This window comes from Heteronotia binoei, chromosome 3 (genome assembly GCF_032191835.1).
Source record: "Heteronotia binoei isolate CCM8104 ecotype False Entrance Well chromosome 3, APGP_CSIRO_Hbin_v1, whole genome shotgun sequence".
In the NCBI taxonomy this organism is placed as follows: Eukaryota; Metazoa; Chordata; class Lepidosauria; order Squamata; family Gekkonidae; genus Heteronotia; species Heteronotia binoei.
The window spans coordinates 103,302,414-103,324,963 of record NC_083225.1 but is presented as its reverse complement, the minus strand read 5'-3'; the positions used below and the strand labels follow the sequence as shown (position 1 = coordinate 103,324,963).

At 43.0% G+C, this 22,550-nt stretch overlaps 1 protein-coding gene across 2 annotated transcripts in view; it reads left to right on the top strand.

Moving 5' to 3' along the window:
* HUNK (hormonally up-regulated Neu-associated kinase) overlaps positions 1 to 21,860 on the top strand; it is a 152,388-nt gene extending 130,528 nt beyond the window's left edge. The window contains exons 9-10 of one of the 2 annotated variants that reach the window (XM_060234337.1): positions 13,260 to 13,437; positions 20,066 to 21,860. In XM_060234337.1, coding sequence (XP_060090320.1) covers positions 13,260 to 13,437; positions 20,066 to 20,733 — 846 coding nt within the window. In that variant the 3' untranslated portion in view covers positions 20,734 to 21,860. The remainder of the gene's footprint in view (positions 1 to 13,259; positions 13,438 to 20,065) is intronic. The other variant, XM_060234338.1, reaches the window with a different exon arrangement.
* Positions 21,861 to 22,550: the final 690 nt, after the last annotated feature.

Sequence of the window (22,550 nt, the reverse complement as noted above, 5' to 3'; positions counted from 1 at the left end):
GCTAGAGCCGGTTCCAGCAATGAAATTGACATGGGATGGGGAAGGGTCTGGAGGAAGGGAGGAGGCGCAGAGCCGCCGGGGGGGGGGGGGCGCTTGGGGGTGCCAGGCAGTGAGTCTGCCTAGGGCACCATGGGGTGTCAGGCTGCCCCAGGGAGGATGAAGCCCCTTCTCCCTGTGAACCTGCCTGAGAAGCACAGACACAGAATTCTCAGCACATGTGCAATTCAAAATACTCATTGTAGCCATGAGGACTTCATAATGTGCAATCAGCTTAGAGCTACTAAAACTATTCATTTTGTATTAACCTTTCAAAAAACTCTAGTCAGCACAGGACTGGATGGTTTTGCCCAAGTATATGCATAAAGAGAGTAAAGCTTCTAGGTGTCACCTTTCAACTGTGGGCTAAAGAGGTGTCAAACTCATTTGTTACGAGGGCAAGATCTGACATAAATGTCGCTTTGTCAGGTCAGCCCATGTGTGCCATAAAATGTAATGCCTGGTACCAGAGTTACAAACTTTATAAAGGACACAGGCAAACCCAACAATACTATTTTTTACTCAAAATACAAACATGAACATGTTTTAAACATTAACACTCCTCCAGTATTTCCTTAAAGTATCTCCCTGATGCCCACCCTCCCACTTCCACTGCCCATTACACATTAGCACTGGAAGAGTGTACAGGGATATAATGTGTACATTATCATCTGGAAATAAAGGTAATGAGCAGTTGCTTGTGGGATGGCTCTGTATGCTTGACACCTCTGAGCTAATCCACTACAAGTGACTGAAGTAAATGAAAAATAATAAGTAATGGAATAATCATATATATTAAGTGCTGTAGGAGGGAAGGCAGCATGGTATAGCCCAATCTCATCAGCTCTCAGAAGAAAAGCAAAGTTGGTACTTGGATGGGAGACCTCCAAAGAAGACTTTGCAGAGGAAGGCAATATAAAACCACCTCTGCTTAATCACTTGGCTGGGACTTGACAGCATTTACACATGCGTATTATGTGCAGTGGGGTGGGAGGGGGGGGTGGGCTCCCTCTTGGGTATCCTGCCCCCCCAGGGAAAGTGTATGCGTAATACATAGCCTCTCCTTTCCCAGTGTAGTGAACGCCGCGTGGTCACTGTCCAGCTATGCCTGGCAGATGGTCACTGCAATGGCCCCTCCTGCATTACTACATCCGTGGCAACACCTTCCCGCTGGTCCCCCCCGTTTCTCACAGAGTTTGCCACGTCATGGTGCGACCGAATGTCCAGTGGTATAACCGGATTGGCAGGCAGGGCTCACCAACCTCGCCAGCCAAGAGAAGGAAAACTCTAACATCAAACCCGGGCAGATAGAGCTCGTTAATGTAACACCTACCACCTGGAGGACTCGCTGCCGGCGTTCCGGCTTACTGGGCCATGGCAGATGACCCAAAGGTGAAAGGGTGGAGCCAGTACCGCACACACTGTGCTTCACCTAAAAATTCCTCTGCGCAGGCCTGAAGGGCATATCCACATCCACAACCCACAACACACCAAGTCCTGCAGCGATGGGCAAGGGGCAAAACGGCAGGTGGAAGATGCCACTGGAAGCCGCAGTCCCGATCCTGCATGTAGGCGGTTCAGGGTATTGGTCGCCTGATGCTGACCCGGAGACGAAAGCATTTTTCGGCAGCACCCTGAACGATCAAGCAGCCTTATCTAGGGACAGCACTGCTTACTCCGTACAGAGAGGGGCCTAGAAAAGGTGGCCTAAACAAAGCTCGTCTTCCCCCCCCCCCAGTTGGCTAGCTGCGGTCAACGGGCATCCTTACTTGCGGTCAAAAAATAACAACAAAGAAAAGGCATGCACCTGCCTCACAAAGTGTGCAAAGACTAAAGCTTGCGTGTTGGAACATCAGAACCATGCTTGACACAGTAGACAGTGGTCGCCCTGAACGACACTCCGCTCTAGTTGCCCACGAACTTCTCAGGTTGAATATTGACATAGCAGCTCTCAGTGAGATCTGTTTCCCTGAGGAAGGTAGTCTTCAAGAACATGGTGCTGGCTATACCCTCTACTGGTCGGGTAAGTCAAAGGCTGAGAGCCGCCTTTCTGGCGTTGGCTTCATGGTCAGGAACTCCATTGCCTCCAAACTCGAAAACCTGCCAACAGGTCACTCAGATCGCATCATGTCCATGCGCCTCCCACTTCAAAACAAGCAGCATGCAACACTCTTCAGTGTGTATGCCCCAACCCTTCAAGCAGATCCTGCAGAAAAGAACAAGTTCTATGCTGATCTACGCAACCTCGTACGGAAGACCCCTACAAAGGACAAGGTGATCATCCTTGGCGACTTCAATGCCAGAGTAGGTAAAGACTTGGAAGCCTGGAAAGGAGTACTTGGCAAACACGGCATTGGCAACTGCAATGATAACGGGCGCCTCCTGCTAGAATTCTGCACGGAGCACCAGCTCACCATCACCAACACTATCTTCCAGCAGAAGAACAGCCTGAAGACAACCTGGATGCACCCACGGTCCAAGCACTGGCACCTTATCGACTACATTCTGGTGTGCCAGAGAGATCTTCGAGATGTCTTACACACCCGAGTAATGCCCAGTGCGGAATGTCATATGGATCATCGTCTTGTACGCTGCAATCTCCGTCTTCACTTTAAACCCACACCCAGGAGAGGAGGTATCCCTCGGAGGAAGCTTCAGGTTGGCAGCCTTCAGTCAGCCGAAGTTAAAGCTGCCTTCCAGGCAAAACTCCAGTCAAGAATTGAGGACCCCAGTTGCCCCACAGACCCTTCTCCAGAAGCACTCTGGGAACACCTAAAAACTAACATCCTGTTGATCTCTGAAGAAGTCCTTGGGTTCTCCACAAGGAAGAACAAGGACTGGTTTGACGAGAACAATCAAGAGATCCAAGAATTACTAGCAAAAAAGAAATCTGCCTACCAAGCACATCTTGCTCAGCCCTCCTATCCCGGGAAAAAAGCAATCTTTCGCGCTACATGTAGCAACCTCCAGCGCAAGCTTCGAGACATTCAGAACGAGTGGTGGACCAAGCTTGCAGAGAGAACCCAGCTGTGTGCAGACACTGGTGATTTAAGAGGGTTCTACGAAGCCCTGAAGGCAGTATATGGCCCATCATATCAGGCTCAGAGTCCCTTGCGTTGTGCAGACGGCCAAGTGCTCCTCACAGACAAGGCATCCATACTGAACCGGTGGTCGGAGTATTTTCAGGTTCTCTTCAATGCCAACCGCGTAGTTCAAGATTCAGCAATCCACCTCACCCCACTTCAACCAGTGAAAACAGAGTTGGATGAGATCCCCACCCTAGAAGAGACTGTTAAAGCCATCAAGCAACTGAAAAGTGGCAAGGCAGCGGGAGTTGATAGAATCCCACCAGAGATCTGGAAGCATGGGGGCACAGTACTACATAGCACACTTCACAAAGTACTTGACACCTGCTGGGAACAAGGCAAACTACCACAGGACTTTCGCGATGCAATCATCATCACTCTACACAAGAACAAAGGGGAAAAGTCAGACTGCTCCAACTACCGGGGGATAACCCTGCTCTCTATCGCAGGCAAAATCCTTGCCAGAATACTCCTGAACAGACTGGTGCCCGCCATTGCAGAAGAACTCCTCCCAGAGAGCCAGTGCGGCTTCAGAGCTAACAGGAGCACCACCGACATGGTATTTGTTCTCAGGCAGCTCCAAGAGAAATGCAGGGAACAGAACAAGGGTCTATATGTGACTTTTGTCGATCTTACCAAAGCTTTCGATACCATTAGCAGGAAAGGCCTGTGGCAAATCTTGGAACGTTTAGGATGTCCCCCAAGGTTCCTCAGCATGATCATCCAGCTACATGAAGACCAGCGAGGCCAAGTCAGACACTGCAACGACCTCTCGGAGCCATTCCCAATAGGCACAGGTGTAAAGCAAGGCTGTGTTCTCGCGCCAACTCTCTTTACGATCTTCTTTAGCATGATGCTTCAAAGAGCCGCAGTAGATCTAGATGATGACGATGGTGTCTACATCTGCTACCGCACCGATGGCAGCCTGTTCAACCTGAGGCAACTAAAGGCTCACTCCAAGACAATGGAAAAACTTATCCGAGAGCTACTGTTTGCTGATGACGCTGCACTCGTCTCCCACTCGGTATCAGCTCTGCAGCATATGACGTCCTGCTTTGCAGAGGCTGCCAAGCTATTCGGCCTAGAAGTTAGTCTGAAGAAGACAGAAGTTCTCCACCAGCCTGCACCCCAGGAAGATTATCACCCTCCCTGCATCACTGTGGGTGAATCAGTTCTGAAGACAGTCCAGCAGTTCAGCTACCTGGGGTGCATCATCTCCTCAGATGCCAAGATCGACAAGGACATTGACAACAGGCTGGCAAAGGCAAACCGTGCCTTTGGCCGACTGCACAAAAGAGTGTGGAGCAACAAGCATCTGAAAAAAGGCACAAAGATCAATGTTTACAAAGCGGTTGTGATGACAACCCTCATCTACGGCTCCGAATCGTGGGTTTTATACCGTCATCACCTGCGACTCCTTGAGCGCTTTCATCAGCGCTGCCTTCGCACCATCCTCAACATCCACTGGAGTGATTTTGTGACCAACACTGAAGTCCTCAAGAGGGTGGAGGTTACAAGCATCGAGGCACTGCTGTTGAAGATGCAGCTGCGCTGGGCAGGGCATATTTCTAGGATGGAAAACCACCGCCTCCCCAAGATTGCTCTGTATGGCGAACTTTCCACCGGCCATCGAAATAGAGGGGCACCAAAGAAGAGGTACAAGGACTCCTTGAAGAAATCCCTTGGCACCTGTCGCATCAACTATCACCAGTGGTCTGACCTAGCCTCAGATCGCAAAGCATGGAGGCACACCATCCACCAGGCTGTCTCTTCCTTTGAGAACGCACGCATAGCTGGTCTTGAGGACAAAAGGAGATTGAGGAAGAATCGCACTGCTACAGCACCAACCCCAAATCAGACTTTTCCCTGCAGCCACTGTGGCCGGATCTGCCTGTCCCGCATTGGTCTTGTCAGCCACCAGCGAGCCTGCAGCAGACGTGGACTACTGCACCCTTTTTAAATCTTCGTTCGCGAAGTCAAGCCGAGAGATTATGTGCAGTGTGAGTGGATCTCACTAGAATCTCTACACCATCTATTGCATGAACTGAGTTATCTGGCATAGAAGTGGGGGACTCTGCCTACTTTATACATTAAATATGCATTTGAATCTTCCTTATACTTCAACATTCATCTATCGAGTCCAGTGCTGTCTATTTTGATTGGCCTTAAGGCCCCAGGCAGTGTTCTCTTCCAGTCCAGCTATCTTAGATCCCTAAAGATACTAAGGATTTAACGTTTTAATGGAAATTGCGCATTCTATCATTGACCACCTTTTTCAGTCTTCCAGCTTTTTTCCTTTTACAGAGCTGAATCTGTTTGTAGGAAACTGTAATGTATAAAATGGCACTCAGTAACCCCATGGATATAAACATTAATCCTTGTAATACCACTGAATTCAGAACTTCCTCTCACAAAACAGAAATAATTTATATGAAGCTGCAGTAGTCACATCCATTTTTCAGGGGAGATATAATGATTGCTCTGGTAATAAGGGCATATTTCCTGCTTATGAATGGGGAAACCAAAAAATGACTAGTTTGTGAAGGAACATATACATTCTCCTATAATAAAAGTTGTAGAGCTTTTTAGACCAGTACTTCAGTTGAGAAAAGGTCCTGCAGTGACTCCTTCTCACCCTTACTGAGCCAACAAAGAGTTTATGTACAGCTCTGGGATATACATATTATTCTACCACACATCAAACAAACCAGAGTGTAGTGGAACAGGAATGTCTGAAATACTGTAAGTATTGGACTGTGTCATACAGATGTCACAGAAGGGTGCAAAATTATGAGTTGGATCCAACCAACTTTTCCACTAACGAAAAAGAAAGGAGAGCACATTGACCACCATTGCTGGAGATCATGGAAACTGAATGTACAAAAGCCATGTTCAATGGGGGCTGTACTAGGGAGAGTGATTGAATGAGAATGGATGAAAAAACAGACTGGATCTAACTCCAGGAATATAAAACATTGTAAGTCTTCCACTATTCACTTGGACTCCTCCTCTCCAGATATTTAGGAAAAGGTGCAAGTGTCTTATGTACACTTTTTAATGATGTTTGCGCTTTCTCTTTTATTTAGATATAGTGTTTTGTCTTTTTGTTTTAGTGGGCTGGTGCTGATTTTGTTTCTCCCCACTGTTTTAACGTATTCTGTTGCTTTCCTGTTGCAAACCACCTTGACTCCACTTGGGGGTACAAATATTTAGATAACAGAATGAATAAATAAATTAGTAAAATTTCTAGCAGTTAGGCAGCATCTTGACATTTCAGTCTGTTATCCAGATGTTCACTTACAGACATACAATATGGAGTGTTATGAAAAATTTTGAGTTACCTTATCTTTTTACTAGCAAACCAGGCAAGTGGTGTAGTGTGGATTTCTACAGTACTAACACTACTACAACTGTCATGCAAAGCAAAGGAACCTTGTTAGAGAAGCAATAATAATAATAATTATTATTTTTAAAACACAAAGGCTGCTATACAAAAGGTTTTTTAAAAGAAAGCTCCTGCCTTCAGGCTCATGATGTAACTGACAGACAAGATAAGTAAGGGAGGGGTCAGCAGAAAGAGAGATGAGTTGAAGGACTTGTTCTGTGGAAAACAAATTTGTTTTAAAGTGCTTTTTAAATACAGGAAGCATCAGAGCCAACTGAATGTCAGAAGAGTGGGCATTCCAGTGAAAAGGAGCAGTAAGAGGGAAAGCAGGGAGCATACATACCTTGGGGTTCAACTGGGTTGTGCAAATCAAGGAAATATTATCATCCAAGTAGTCATCTAACACTTTCATGCAGATGCTCAGGCTTGAACTGAGCTCAGAGCTGCACCTGATGTAAAAGTACACTTAGAAGTGCTGGTGAAGACATATCCTAAGGAAAGGACTGTAAATCAGGCAACAAGTTATTTGTAGGTTTTAATATTTTTATTAAGTATAAACCAGCATAATAATAATAATTTTTAATTTATATCCCGCCCTCCCCGCCGAAGCAGGCTCAGGACGGCTCACATAATATAAATGCAACATTACAATAATAAAATAATAAAACAGATAAAATATCCCAATTTACAGTTATTACTCAGTTAAGCAATTAAGAGATCGATAAAACAAAATTTAAAACCACAAATTAATTGGTGCTACAGATATAACATAGCTTGCATAGTGATGGTATAATTTCCACATTAAAAAGCTAGCTGGAAGAGGACGGTCTTTCAGGCCCGGCAGAACTAGTTAAAGTCCCGCAAGACCCTTACCTCTTCTGGTAGCTGGTTCCACCAGCGGGGAGCAGTAGCTGAGAAGGCCCTCTCTCTTGTTGTTTTCAATTTGACCTCCTTCGGCCCAGGGATTGTCAGCAGATTTTGCGAGCTAGATAGAAGCATTCTCTGGGGAACATATGGGGAGAAACAGTCCCTAAGGTAGGCAGGTCCTCGGCCATATAGGGCTTTAAAGGTAGTAACCAGCACCTTGTAACGAATCCGGTACACAATTGGCAGCCAGTGCAGTTCCCGCAGCCCAGGCTGTATGTGCTCCCACTTAGGGAGTCCCATTAACTGTCTGGCCGCTGCATTCTGCACTAGCTGCAGTTTCCGGGTTCGGCACAGGGGCAGCCCCATGTAGAGGGCATTACAGTAGTCTAACCTTGCGGTGACCGTTGCATGGATCACTGTTGCCGGAACATCGTGCTCCAGGAAGGGAGCCAACTGCCTCGCCCGTCTCAGATGAAAAAAGGTGGATTTAGCAGTGGCTGCTATCTGGGTCTCCATTGACAAGGAAGGCTCCAGTAGGACCCCCAGGCTCTTGACCCTGCGCACTGTTTTCAGTGGCGCATCATCAAAGACCGGTAGGGGAATCTAAATCTTGGCTAGAATGGTGTAAAGGGGATATTCCCTCTTTTTTCAGTCTCATATAAATAGTACAAGAAAGACACTGACATTGAGAGCTACTCAGTCTGATGTAGTGGTTAAGTGTGTGGACTCTTATCTGGGAGAACCGGATTTGATTCCCCACTCCTCCACTTGCACCTGCTGGAATGGCCTTGGGTTAGCCATAGCTATTGCAGGACTTGTCCTTGAAAGGGCAGCTGCTGTGAGAGCCCTCTCAGACCCACCCACCTCACAGGGTGTCTGTTGTGGGGGGAGAAGACATAGGAGATTGTAAGCCGGTCTGAGTCTCTGATTCAGGAAGAAGGGCGAGGTATAAATCTGCAATTATTCTTCTTCTACTGAGATACTTAAGCAGCTACTTAATAGAACCTGATAGACCTGCTATTGAAATCAACCAGAGTTTTGTGTCGTTTAGCAAAAGGGTAAGGACATAGTTTACCCTCTGCCAAAGTCCTGAAATGCAGACACCTCCTCCCTCTTTGTTCATTATTAGACCCATCCACTCCAGCAGTTTTACTGATGTAAAGTGAACTTGGCAATTGCAGCTATATTAAAACCTGAAGTACTGGCAAAAAAATTACATTTCATAAGCTTACCATTGTGATAATGGTTAAATGCAACATATCTTTTAGTAGACTGACCAGTTAGATATTGTATATGTATATATTGTATATGTATAGATCCATAGAGATTTTCATATGTATTTGTTGTTAACATAGGCAAGATATATTGCAAGACAGGTGTAACATCAAAACAGAATACTTCATTAATAGATGTGTGGATGCGTTAAGATTTTTTGCTGATACAAATTCTTTCATTACATTATACTGGTCAAACCTACTGATGATCCCTGGTCCTAAAGAGGTCCAACTGTCCTCAATGAAGGCTAGGACTTTTTTAGTCCTGAGATATAGACATGAGACTAAAATAGTGACATCTTGATGTTCTTCAGCAAGTGCAGTCAGACAATACATTGTTCTCAATCTAGCTTGCATATAGGGCTTTAAAGGTAGTAACCTTTAACCTGCAAAAAGCTATTCTGAATGTAAGGGATACATGAAAGTGCATCAATATGTTACCATTGAGTTTCAGGCAGACATTTCCTGGAGTCCTGCTGTACTTTGCTGAAAATTCTTCAGCACCATTTTAGTAATCTTAAAAAATGCAACAGAAAATTGTCTCCAGTATATAGTGCTGGATTAGTTTAAGAAATTTGGCCATAGATTCTTTAAGCGACTTAGATAAGACTGAAACCTGTCTGTATGATGGGAATAATATTTATTTGTACCTTCGACTTGATGAATTGCCCTTTCCTGACCAAAGCCGGCTCTGGGCTTTGGTCGGGAAAGGGCAAAGAGCCAGTTTGGTGTAGTGGTTAAGTGTGCGGACTCTTATCTGGGAGAACCGGGTTTGATTCCCCACTCCTCCACTTGCACCTTCTAGCATGGCCTTGGGTCAGCCATAGCTCTGGCAGAGGTTGTCCTTGAAAGGGCAGCTGCTGTGAGAGCCCTCTCCAGCCCCACCCACCTCACAGGGCGTCTGTTGTGGGGGAGGAAGGTAAAGGAGACTGTGAGCTGCTCTGAGACTCTTTGGAGTGGAGGGCGGGATTTAAATCCAATATCTTCTTCATCTTCTGGGCAGTGTACAACGTAATTTATAAATACATCATTTAAAACCAGTAAAACAATTAAAATAACAATTACAAATCTTAATGGTGTCCTATTAAAAATTTTCAATCCAGATTTCTGGACACAGCAGTAAGGGACCCCTAGGGTGGGGTAGGTGTCAGACTGGCAACCATTGATGTCCTAACCAATGCCTGGTGGAACATTTCTGCCTTACAGGCCCTGCAGAGCTGTAGAAGATCTTGCAGGGCTCTGATGTTCTCTGGCAGAGAGTTCCACCAGGTCGGGGCTAGGACTGAAAAAGTCCTAGCCTTCATTGAGGACAGCTGGACCTCTTTAGGACCAGGGATCACCAGTAGGTTTGACCAGTATAATGTAATGCTGTTCCAGGAACATAGTGGGAAAATTGGTCCCATATATACCTTGGTCCCAGGCCGTTCGAGGCCTTAAAGATCATAACCAAAACCTTGAACCTGACTCGGTGCTCAGCCGGAAGCCAGTATAGCTGGCATAGCACAGGTTGAATATGTGCTGTTCTAGGCATTTGCATCATGATCTGTGCCACCATATTCTGGATCCGTTGGAGCTTCTGGGTCAATTTCAAGGGTAGGTCAGCACAGAGTGAGTTACAGTAGTCTAATCTGGAGGTGACCATTGCATGGATTACTGTGGTTAGGTCCAAGTGAGATAGGAAGGGAGCCAGTTGCCGGTGAAGATGGAAAAATGCCACTTTAGCAATATGCGTAACCTTGGCCTCCATAGAAAGGGAGGTAGCCAGTGTTACTCCCAGACTCTTAACAGTAGCCAGTCTCAGAAGCCTGAAGCATGTGGATGGATGATAAAGATTGTATTGGGACCATAGTATATGTGCTACAGTATTTTACTGTTTACAGTAGATAGTACTTTTTGTGGTGTTCTAATGAAACTGTTGAAAAACAAACGAATATCTTCTAGCCTGGAAGACTGCATCAATTCCTAGGAATTGTTGACCAGAATAGACTAGCATATTTCCCTGAGGAATCAGAGCTAGACATGAGTCACCATGGCTAGTTCTCATAGACTAATCCAACAGAATTTTTAGAAGTTTTTATGAAACATTCAAACACATGTCATTCCTCTGCACCATCTTGTATTGAAAATATTTTTTCTTTCAGAATTAATTTCATTCCCAGGATCTGTCTTTCCCATTTCATTTATTTCTTATGTCCCTAATCTTCCATATATCAGAACAGAACAGACAATTTTGTGCAGTGGTCCAGCATCGTTAGAGGTTATAAACCTCTTTGTTCTCCTGTATCAGTGCACTGACTTTGAACTTCCAAAAATCTTGGTACATTGGATCAGACCCATTGATGTACAAGTGAAAGAAAAAATCTACTTAACGTAGTTCCACTTATGGAAGGGATACCATAAGATCTTGTGCAACACCTTTAGATCCCGTACTAGTTTACTCATAGACACATTGACATACATATGCACTTTAAACAACTGAGCAGGACAAGTTTCTGTTGACACAATGGTGGCAGAGAAGAAGGTGTATAGGGAATCGGCAGCAATTGATCTGATGCTGTCACATCAGATCTTGAACCAAAGCTCCTGAAATCAGGAGGCAGTGGGGCCCTTGGATGACCAAGGGGTCAAAGGATTACTGAAGGAGGATAAGGAAATGGCTGAGAAGCTGAATGTATTTTTTGCCTCCGTCTTTACTGTGGAAGATGAGAAGTGTTTGCCTGCTCCAGAACCACTTATATTGGAAAGGGTGTTGAAAGACCTGAGTCAGATTGAGGTGACAAGAGAGGAGGTCCTACAACTGATAGACGAATTAAAAACTAATAATTCACTAGGTCCTGATGGCATACATCCAAGAGTTCTGAAAGAACTCAAAGCTGAACTTGTGGATCTTCTGACAAAAATATGTAATCTTTCATTGAAATCTGCCTCCGTTCCTGAGGACTGGAAGGTAGCAAATGTCACCCCCATCTTTAAAAAGGGTTCCAGAGGAAATCCGGGTAACTACAGGCCAGTCTGACTTCAATACCAGGAAAATTGGTAGAAACCATTATCAAAGACAGAATGAGTAGGCACATTGATGAACACGAGTTATTGAGGAAGACTCAGCATGGATTCTGTAAGGGAAGATCTTGCCTCACTAACCTGTTATATTTCTTTGAGGGGGTGAACAAACATGTGGACAAAGGAGACCCGATAGATATTGTTTACCTTAACTTCCAGAAAGCTTTTGATAAAGTTCCTCATCAAAGGCTCCTTAGAAAGCTCGAGAGTCATGGAGTAAAAGGACAAGTCCTCTTGTGGATCAAAAACTGGCTAATTGATAGGAAGCAGAGAGTTAGTATAAATGGGCAGTCTTTGCAGTGGAGGACAGTAAGCAATGCAGTGCCACAGGGCTCAGTACTGAGTCCTATGCTCTTTAACTTGTTCATAAATGATTTGGAGTTGAGAGTAAGCAGTGAAATGGCCAAGTTTGCAGATGACACTAAATTGTTCAGGGTGGTGAGAACCAGAGAAGATTGTGAGGAACTCCAAAGGGATCTGTTGAGGCTGGGTGAGTGGGCGTCAACATGGCAGATGAGATTCAATGTGGCCAAGTGCAAAGTAATGCACATTGGGGCCAAGAATCCCAGCTACAAATACAAGTTGATGGGGTGTGAACTGGCAGAGACTGACCAAGAGAGAGATCTTGGGGTTGTGGTAGATAACTCACTGAAAATGTCAAGACAGTGTGCGATTGCAATAAAAAAGGCCAACGCCATGCTGGGAATTATTAGGAAGGGAATTGAAAACAAATCAGCCATTATCATAATTCCCCTGTATATATCGATGGTGCGGTCTCATTAGAAATACTGTGTGCAATTCTGGTCACCGCACCTCAAAAAGGATATTATAGCATTGGAAAAAGTGCAGAAAAGGGCAACTAGAATGATTAAAGGTTTGGAACACTTTCCCTATGAAGAAAGGTTTAAACGCTTGGGCTCTTTAGCTTGGAGAAACATCGACTGCGGGGTGACATGATAGAGGTTTACAAGATTATGCATGGGATGGAGAAGGTAGAGAAAGAACTACTTTTCTTGCTTTCTCACAATACAAGAACTCGTGGGCATTCCATGAAATTGCTGAGGAGTCGGGTTAGAATGGATAAAAGGAGGTACTTCTTCACCCAAAGGGTGATTAACATGTGGAATTCACTGCCACAGGTGACAAGCATAGCCAGCTTCAAGAGGCTACAAGCATAGCCAGCTTCAAGAGGGGATTAGATAAAAATATGGAGCAGAGGCCCATCAGTGGCTATTAGCCACAGTGTGTGTATGTGTGTGTGTGTGTGTGTGTGTATATATATATATATATATATATATATATATATATATATATATATATATATATATATATATATATATAAATAAATTTTTTGGCCACTGTGTGACACAGAGTGTTAGACTGGATGGACCATTGGCCTGATCCAACATGGCTTCTCTTATGTTCTTATATTCATGTAACAAAAAATACAACATTCAGGATGTGCTTGCTGTCTTTGAATACATTTTTAAAAGTTCCTGAAAGAGCTTTCTAATAAGACCCACCTTTTTGTTTGTGTGCTTAAATTTGAAGGACAAAAAGGTCAAAGAGCAAGAAACAAAAGAGGAGCATTTTCACCCACTCTTGAAGAAATCTGAGAAAACTCCTCCTTCCTACAAAGAGCCTTCATCTAGCCTTATGACACAGATACAAAATGCCAAGGCTCTGTTGAGTGATCACAAAACCACCCAGGGCAGTACTCCAGAAAAAGGTATGTGAAAGAATCCTTTTTGTTCTATTAATATGATATATGTTTGCTTGTGGGTTATAGAATAGAGACCATTAGTTTAGGACATCTCACAGATTTAAACTGATTCCTTAAACTGATCCCATTCATTTTTTCTAGTTAAGTGAAGGAGACTAAAGATGACAAAAGGATGTCATTTCTTCTAGCACTTGTAACACAATGGTAATAAGATCAAGGGGGTAAGGGAAAACCACCAAGAAATCTTCAGTTATTTGGGAGAGGGGTATGCATGTGGAAAAATCACAGAATCATGGAGTTGTAAAGGACCTCCAGAATTATCTAGTCCAACCTCTTGCACAAATCAGGAAATTCACAAATACCTCAAGCATTATTGTCAGATGGCCATCTAGCCTTTGTTTGAAAACCTCCAAAGAAAGATGGAGAATCCACCACCTCCCAAGGAAACCTGTTCCGCTGAGGAACCATTCTGTCAGGAACTTACTCCTAATGTTTAGTCAAAAACTCTTCTGATTTAATTTCAACCTGTTGGTTCTGGTCCTACCTGCTGGGGCAACAGAAACAACTCCACACCATCCCCTGTATGACAACCCTTCAAGCAGTTGATGATGGTGATAAAATCACCTCTCAGTCTCCTCTCCAGGCTAAACATACCCAGCTCCTTCAGGCTTTCCTCATAGGATTTGGTCTCCAGACCCCTCACCATCTTCATTGCTCTCCTCTGGACACATTCCAGCTTGTCTATGTCCTTCTTAAATTGTGGTGCCTAAAATGGAACACAGTACTCTAGGTGAAGTCTAACCAGAGCAGAATAAAGCAATGCCATCATTTCACGTGATCTGCACACCATACTTCTGTTGATGTAGCCCAAAACTGCATTGGTCTTTTTAGCCACCGCATCACACTGCTTATTCATGTTCAGCGTATGGTCCACTAAGACTCCTAGATCCTTCTTGCATATACTGCTGCCAAGACAAGTCTCCCCCATCCTATAAATATACATTGGATTTTTTCTGCCTAAATGCAGACATTTACATTTATCCTGCTAAAATTAATTTTATTTCTTTTAACCCAGTTTCCCAGCCTGTCAAGATCATCCTGTCTCTGTCTTCTACTGTTATTTGCTACTCCTCCCAATTCAGTATCATCTGCAAATTTAATAAGCATTCCCTCTATTCCTTCATCCAAATCATTTATAAAGATGTTGAACAAAACAGATCCTTGAGGCACTTCACTTGTCACTCCTCCCCAAGAGGATGAGGAACCATTCACAAGCACTCTTTGGGTGCAGTCTGTCAACCAGTTACAGATCCATCTAACAGTAATAGGTTCCAAACCACATTTTACCAACTCGTCAACAAGAATATTATGTCTACAGCATTCCCTTGATCCAGGAACACAAGCAGACTGGAATCTTAGACCCAAGGCACATGATCCAACAGCTTTGCTGAAGCTAGGCAGATGTTCTGGTTTATACTTGAATGGGAGACTTCCTGGGAACCCTATGATACTGCCTTGAATTTGGTGGGGAAAAGTGGAATAGAATTGCAATAATCAAGTAAATAAGAATAAATCAAAAATATAGTTTGAGTCCAGTGGCACCTTAAGACCAACAAAGTTTTGTACAAGGTATAAACTTTAATGTGCAAGCACGCTTCTTCAGATATACTGAAACAATTTCCTCAGCTATTACATACAAAGAGAAGGGGGGATTAGTTGTCAGGAAGGGCTAATTAGGATCAAGATGCATAAGTAACTGGATGATTGTAGCTAAGATTGGATTAAGGCAGTTGGTAAATTAGCATAAAAGTACAAGAGTTAATGAACAGATGTGAGAATGAAGTTTGTCCAGTGGTACCTCCAAGACCATCAAAGTTCAGTTCCAGGTATAAGAAAGAACTGAGAGACTTAGCATGTGTGGATGCATTCTCCTTCCGATACATTGAAACAGATGTCCTCAATAGTTACATATAGATATAGGGGTGGGGTTAGTTGCCAGTAAGGGATAATTAGAGTCAACATGCATAAGTAACTGAGTAATAAATACAGCCAGTGCTTTTTTAAAAAAGAAAGAGTGTAGCAGGAGTTTATTTGCATATTAGGCCCCCACTGTGTGGCCTGGGAGCATGTGACTGCCACATGCCAGGTTGGGCCAGCCAGAGCCCTGGCCAGCCCAGCCAGAGCTCTGCTCCTATAGGCTCCAGTAGGGAAAAAAAGCCCTGAATACAGCTAAGATTGAAATAACACATTTGACAAGATCTATGCATAGCAAACTGGCATGGAGATAATAAAAGGAGTTAATAACAAAAGTGAAAACTAAGTGACTTAGCATGTGTAGTAAGATAAGAACCCAGTATCTCTGGGTAGCCCTGTGAGTTCTTTGTTGTTGTTGAACAGTCGCACCATCAAGTCCGACTCTTGGTGACCCCATGGACCAGGTCACACCAGGTCCTCCTGTCTTCCACCATCCTCCAAAGTCTGCTCAAATTCATGTTAGTTACATCTGTAACGCTGTCCAGCCATCTCATCGTTTGCCATCCCCTTCTTCTTTTGCCTTCTGTCTTTCCCAGCATCAGGGTCTTCTCCAATGAGCGCTCCCTTCTCATTTGGTGGCCAAAGTATTTGAACTTCAACTTCAGCATCTGACCTTCCAGGGAACAGTCTGGGTTGATTTGCCTTAGGACTGACTGATTTGATCTTGCAGTCCAAGGGACTCTCAAGATTCTTCTCCAGCACCACAGCTCAAAAGCATCTACTGCGCTCGGCCTTCCTTATGGTCCAAGTCTCACAGCCATGCATTACTACTGGGAATACTATCGCTTTGACTATACAGACTTTTGTTGGCAGGGTGATGTCTCTACTTTTTATTATACTACCTAAGTTTGCCATAGCTGTCCTCCCAAGGAGCAAACGTCTTTTAATTTCATGGCCACAGTCACCATCTGCAGTGATCTTGGATCCCAGAAATGTGAAGTCTGTCACAACTTACATGTCTTTCCCTTCTATTTGCCAAGGAGTGATGGGGCCGGATGCCATGATCTTAGTTTTTTTTTGTTGCTGAGTTTCAAGCCTACTTTTGTGCTCTCCTCTTTCACCCTCAACAAGAGGTTATTTAGGTCCTCTTCACTTTCTGCCATTAGAGTGGTGTCATCTGCATATCTGAGGTTATTAATGTTTTTCCCAGCAATCTTAATTCCAGCTTGTGCTTCATCCAGGCCAGCATTCCAGATGATGTACTCTGCATATAAATTAAATAAGCAGGGTGACGATATGCATCCTTATCAAACTCTTGTTCCTATTCTAAACCAATCAGTTGTTCCATATCCCGTTCTGACAGTTGCTTCTTGACCCTTATACAGGTTTCTCAGGAGACATGTGAGGTGGTCTGGTACTCCCATCTCTTTAAGGACTTGCCACAGTTTGTTGTGATCTACACAATCAAAAGCTTTAGCATAGTCAATGAAGCAGAAATAGACATTTATCTGGTACTCCCGTGCTTTCTCTACAATCCAGCGAATGTTGGCAATTTGATCTCTAGTTTCTCTACCTCTCTGAAACCCAGCTTTAACTTCTGGTAGTTCCCAATCTACATACTGCTGAAGCCTAGCTTGTAGGATCTTTAACATGACCTTGCTGTCATGTGAAATGAGTGCAATGGTGCGATAGTTTGAACATTCCTTGGCATTACCCTTCTTTAGGATTAGAATATAAACTGACCTTTTCCAATCCTATGGCCACTGTTGTGTTTTCCAAATTTGCTGACATAATGAGTGCATCACTTTAACAGCATCATCTTTTAGGACTTTGAATAGCTCTATTGGGATACCATCATCTCTGCTCGCTTTGTTGTTAGTAATGCTTTTGAAGGCCCACTCCAGGATGTCTGGCTCAAGGTCAGTGATTTCATCGTCATGGTTGTCAAGGACATAGAGATCCTTCTTGTATAATTCTTCTGTGTATTCTTGCCACCTCTTCCTAATCTCTTCTGTTTCTGTTAGGTCCCTACCATTTTTGTCCTTGATCACAGCCATCTTTGCACGAAATGTTCTTTTGATTTCTCCAATTTTCTTGAAGAGATCTCTTGTCCTTCCCATTCAATTGTTTTTCTCTATTGCTTTGCATTGTTCCTTCAGGAAGGTCCCCTTATCTCTCCTTGCTGTTCTCTGGAAATCTGCATTCAGTTGGGTGAATCTTTCCTTTTCACCTTTGCCTCTTGCTTTCTTTCTTTCCTCAGGTATATGTAAAGCCTCATCAGACAGCCACCTTGCTTTCTTGCATTTATTTTTCTTTGGGATGGTGCTGATTGCTGCCTTCTGAACAATGTCATGAACCTTCCTCCATAGTTCTTCAGGCATCCTATCAACTCTAGTTCCTTAAACCTATTCTTCACCTTCATTGTATATTCATAAGGGATGTGATCAAGGTCAAACCTGAATAGCCTAATAGTTTCCCCAGTTTTCTTCAGTTTAAGCCTGAATTTTGCAATGTGTAGGTCATTAGCTGATCCTCAGTCCGCTCTAGGTCTTGTTTTTGCTGACTGTAAGGAGTCTGATTTCTGTTTTGTCCATCAGGTAATGTCCATGTGTAGAGTCACCTTTTAGGTTGTTGGAAGAGAGTGTGTGCTATGACCAACTTGTTCTCTTGACAAAACTCTTTTTATCTTTGCCCGGCTTAATTTTGTTCCCCAAGTCCAAACTTGTCTGTTGTTCCAGTTACCTTTTGACTTTCTACTTTGGCATCCCAGTTCTCTATAATGATGAGGAGGTCTTTTTTTGGTGTAGTTCTAGAATTTGTTGAACCAGTCCACTTCAACCTTTTTTGCGTCAGTGGTTGGAGCATAGGCTTGGATTACTGTGATATTGAATGGATATGGATATTGTGATTACTGTGATATTGAATGGATATTGGATATGGACTGAGATCAATCTGTCATTTTTGTGATTGTATCCCATTTCTGGCTTCCTCACTCTCTTGTTAACTATAAAGGCCACACTATTTCTTCTATGGGACTCAGTAATAGATGTAGTGATCCTCTGAGCTAAATTTGCCCATTCCCATCCATTTTAGTTCACTGATTCCCAAGATGTCGATTTTCAGTCTTGCCATCTCATGTTTGACCACATCCAGCTAACCTTGATTCATAGATCTTACATTTCACGTTCCAATGCAGTATTGTTCTTTGCAGCATTGGACTTTCCTTTCACTATCAGACACATCCACAGCTGAGCGTCCTTTCAGCTTTGGCCCAGCCACTTCACTCTTTCTGTGGTTACTTGAATTTGCCCTCCGCTCTTCCCCAGTAGTATATTGGGCACCTTCTGGTCTGAGGGGCTCATCTTCCAGCACCATATCTTTTAGCTTTTTGTTACTGTTCATGGGGTTTTCTTGGCAAGGATACTGGAGTGGGTTGTCATTTCCTTCTCCAATGGATTGCATTTTGTCTGGATTCTCTGCTGCAACCTGTCCACCTTGGGTGACCCTGCTTGGCATAGCCCACAGCCTCATTGAACCATGCAAGCCCTTTCACCATGTCAAGGCAGCAATCCATGACAGTATGTAATGGCTGAGGAAATTCTATTTCACTGTATCTGAAGAAGTGTGCTTGCACATGAAAGCTTATACCTTTAATAAAACTTTGTTGGCCTTAAAGATACTACTGGACTCAGACTTTGTTCTGCTGCTTAAGATCAGCACCATTACCCACCTGAATAAATTAGAAAGTATCAGCAGATGATCAGGAAGAATAAAGGCAGAACGTAAGCAGAAAATTCCAGGCTCAACTCCTGCCATCTGCAGCTAAAGAGATGCAAGTATAAGTGATCTGAAAGATTTCTAAGACCTTGGGAGACCAGCTTTCAGTCTGAGTACAGTACTGATCTGAATGGATCAAAGATCTGCTTCAGTATAAGCCAGCTTCATGTAGTTCAAAGGTAGAATAAGAAATTTAGAGAAAGTCTGTGACAACCTGAACAGAAAAAATAACCTTTGATGATGATTATAGAAAACGATGGATTTGGGTTTGCTTTCAGTTAAGATAATCAGGTGTAGATTATATGACAATGCAGAAGAAGAAAAAAAGATACTGGATTTATATCCTGCCCTTCTCTCTGAATCTCAGAGTGGTCTACAATCTCCTTTACCTTTCTCCCCAACAACAGACACCCTGTGAGGTAGGTGGAGCTGAGAAAGCTCTCACAGAAGCTGCCCTTTCAAGGACAGCTTTGAGATAGCTATGGCTGACCCAAGGCCATTGCAGCAGCTGCAAGTGGAGGAGTAGGGAATCAAACCTGGTTCTCCCAGATAAGAGTCCATGCACTTAACCACGACACCAAACTGGATGTAGAATCATTATGGAGAGAAAGCTAGCTTCCATATTATAAAACCAGTAAGGAGGTACACACAGATGGACAAAGGCACATTTTGAATTAATCCTATGTTTAACATATTATTTGAGAAGCTATTTTTATTTGTTAGGGTTTGGCTTTTACTATCTCAAAGCTTCAAATCTTTTCACAGTCTCTTAGCAAAAGTAAGCTCTCAATTGTTTAATTAGCTATGTTCTGACCTTATATTCAGAGTGCTAAAATTATCTCACAGAATGTTATCTCTGATGTATTTTTGTACTGTTTTGTAGACTCTCCTGGTGGTCTGAGCCCTTTCCATGAATCAGCAACAGCCAAGACAGGTTGTGTCACTTCTTATTCTTTGGAATACTTGGAAATTCAACAACCTATTCCAAGAACTCCAAGGCTTTCAAAACGTCATGATTCCCCTCAACAAGAGCCTTCAAGCCCTGGAAGCCAGAATTTGGATTCTCCTCTAATTCTGAACATTGTACATTCTTTTGAAACTGGTGATAGAGAGGACCAAATAGATCAACTGTCTCCCACTCACCAGTATCGAATCCTAAGCTCACCAGTAAATTTTGGTCGCAGAAGCTCCAGTGAAAGGACATTGTCTCCACTCTTCCAGCCTGGAGGCACTTCTCCCAGTCCTACTAAAAGTCCAGTTTACCCCACTCAATTGTCTTTCACATATGACGAAAAGACCAGTTCTTTTAGAGAGGAAACGGTGTCTCCAACCCAACTAAATAACACCTCTAATCCCCTGGGGAGCCCTAACTGTGTGAAAAGCAGAGGCCGATTCCCAATGATGGGCATTGGACAGATGATGCGGAAAAGGAACCAGTCAGTAGGATCACCCACTGAGAAAACTTTGGAAGCAAGAATGCCTCAGTTACAGCAAATGAGTCCAACACAAATTTCATTCAACATATTAGACCCCATAAATGGCCAGTGTTGAAGAAACCTTTTCAAAAGGCTAAGATTAAATAGCACTGATTTCTGAAACTTGCTTTTCCCTTAGAAGTATTTAATTGGAATCACGATGTTTTCTCTGTATATTCTGATCACATTCAATTTTTTAAAAAATCACAGAGCCACATATTTTAGTGGGCGTTTGAATACTGAGGGAAGGACAAACTGTTTGAGTGTGAAGACTTGCTGTGTTTTAAGGGCCTCTCTAATCTTTCTGTGTAAGGTCTTTTTTGCTGTAATCTTATGTCATACATTTGCCAGCAAAAGGATATTCTGCCTAAAAGATCAACACGGACAATGAAAATACAATTTCTTAAACCTGCTGTTTGGATTCTGACACCATGGCAAATGGGCTTATTGTTGAATCGTTATCATCTCTGTTTCAGTTACACAGCTATTGATCATATTACTCAAAGACAGGAACAATAATAAAGGACCATGAGTTTGTTTACGATTCTCAAGCAGACATATTTTCCAAATCCACATCCAGAATGGAGAAGGAACATAACAGCACAAAATACAAACATTCAGAACAATACACTGACAATCAAAGCAGCTTTTATTGTCTGATCCTTTGCCTACTCTACCAGTGTATATTTTCTCTAAAGAAAATGTCCATTTGATAAAAAAATATTACTGTAAAGAGACTATTATCATCTCAGAAACAGTTTAGCTGTAAAAAAAAATTGTGTTTATACTCTTCTTCTCATCCTAAGACTACCTATGAATGCTTGAAACAATAGTCCAGATTTCTAGATGCTGTACTGTCAAAAAAATTTTTGATCATCTCTTCTTTGTTTGGTTGTACCATTTCTGTGGAACTGCTCGGGGGAAAGTGTATAACCTCTGTTTTAGCAAATCAACATTGAACATACTTGAAAGTGTTGCTGAGAAACTGCAGTGTATTAAAAGGAGTTATCAGGCAGACTGATCTGCTAACTCCAGTGCCATTTGCAAATGGCAGGCTCTTCAATGCAGTTGGTATCAAAAATTCAGTAGTACTACAAACTGTGAAGGTTATATTTTGCAAAAGGAAAACATGTTCTGAACCCTGCAGCTCTTTCTATTTCATAGTAAAGGAAGTATATGAATAATAAAATAGGTTTTTTTTTGGTGCAAATAATGTGCTATGACTTTTCAGGGTTTTATCCAAAGCGTGTTCTGTGCTTTATCTTTATCTTGCTAGCACATGGCTTCTGTTGTTGAGATCTGTTAACATTAGTCTGGCAAAGTGGCTGATTTCACTAATGACATATGTACTTCCCTCCTTTTTAGCAGCAGAAAAAAGTAAAGGTCTGGTAGCACCTTATACTAACAAAATCTGTGCCAGGGCTCAAGCTTTTGTGAGCCACTGATCACTTCTTCAGATACAGCTAGAATGTGATTCCATCTGTCCTATATATATTGGAAAGTGGAGTGATTTCAGATGCCATTACCAGGCAAAAGACAATAGCAGGTGTGATTGGATTTGGTGTGATATGTAGAGTGGTAGTAGGCATGGAGAAATCAGCATTGGTAATGAGACTGGAAACTTAGGTCTCAATTCAGTCCAAGTGGATGCATTGTTTAGAGCTTCATTGTCAGTTGCAATTCAGCAGTCTCTAATCTGCCTTTGAGAGGGTTTTTTTGCAAAACAACTGCTGCTTTTAAATCAGCAACTGAATGTCCTGGAAACTTAAAATGTTCCCCCTGCTGGTTTTTGAGTATCGTGGAACTTCTTCATGGTCTCTGTTCTTCACACTGATGGGATATAGTGAGCCTGCATCGATCCTGATAGGTACTTCTAAAGCCTAAAAGAAAGGA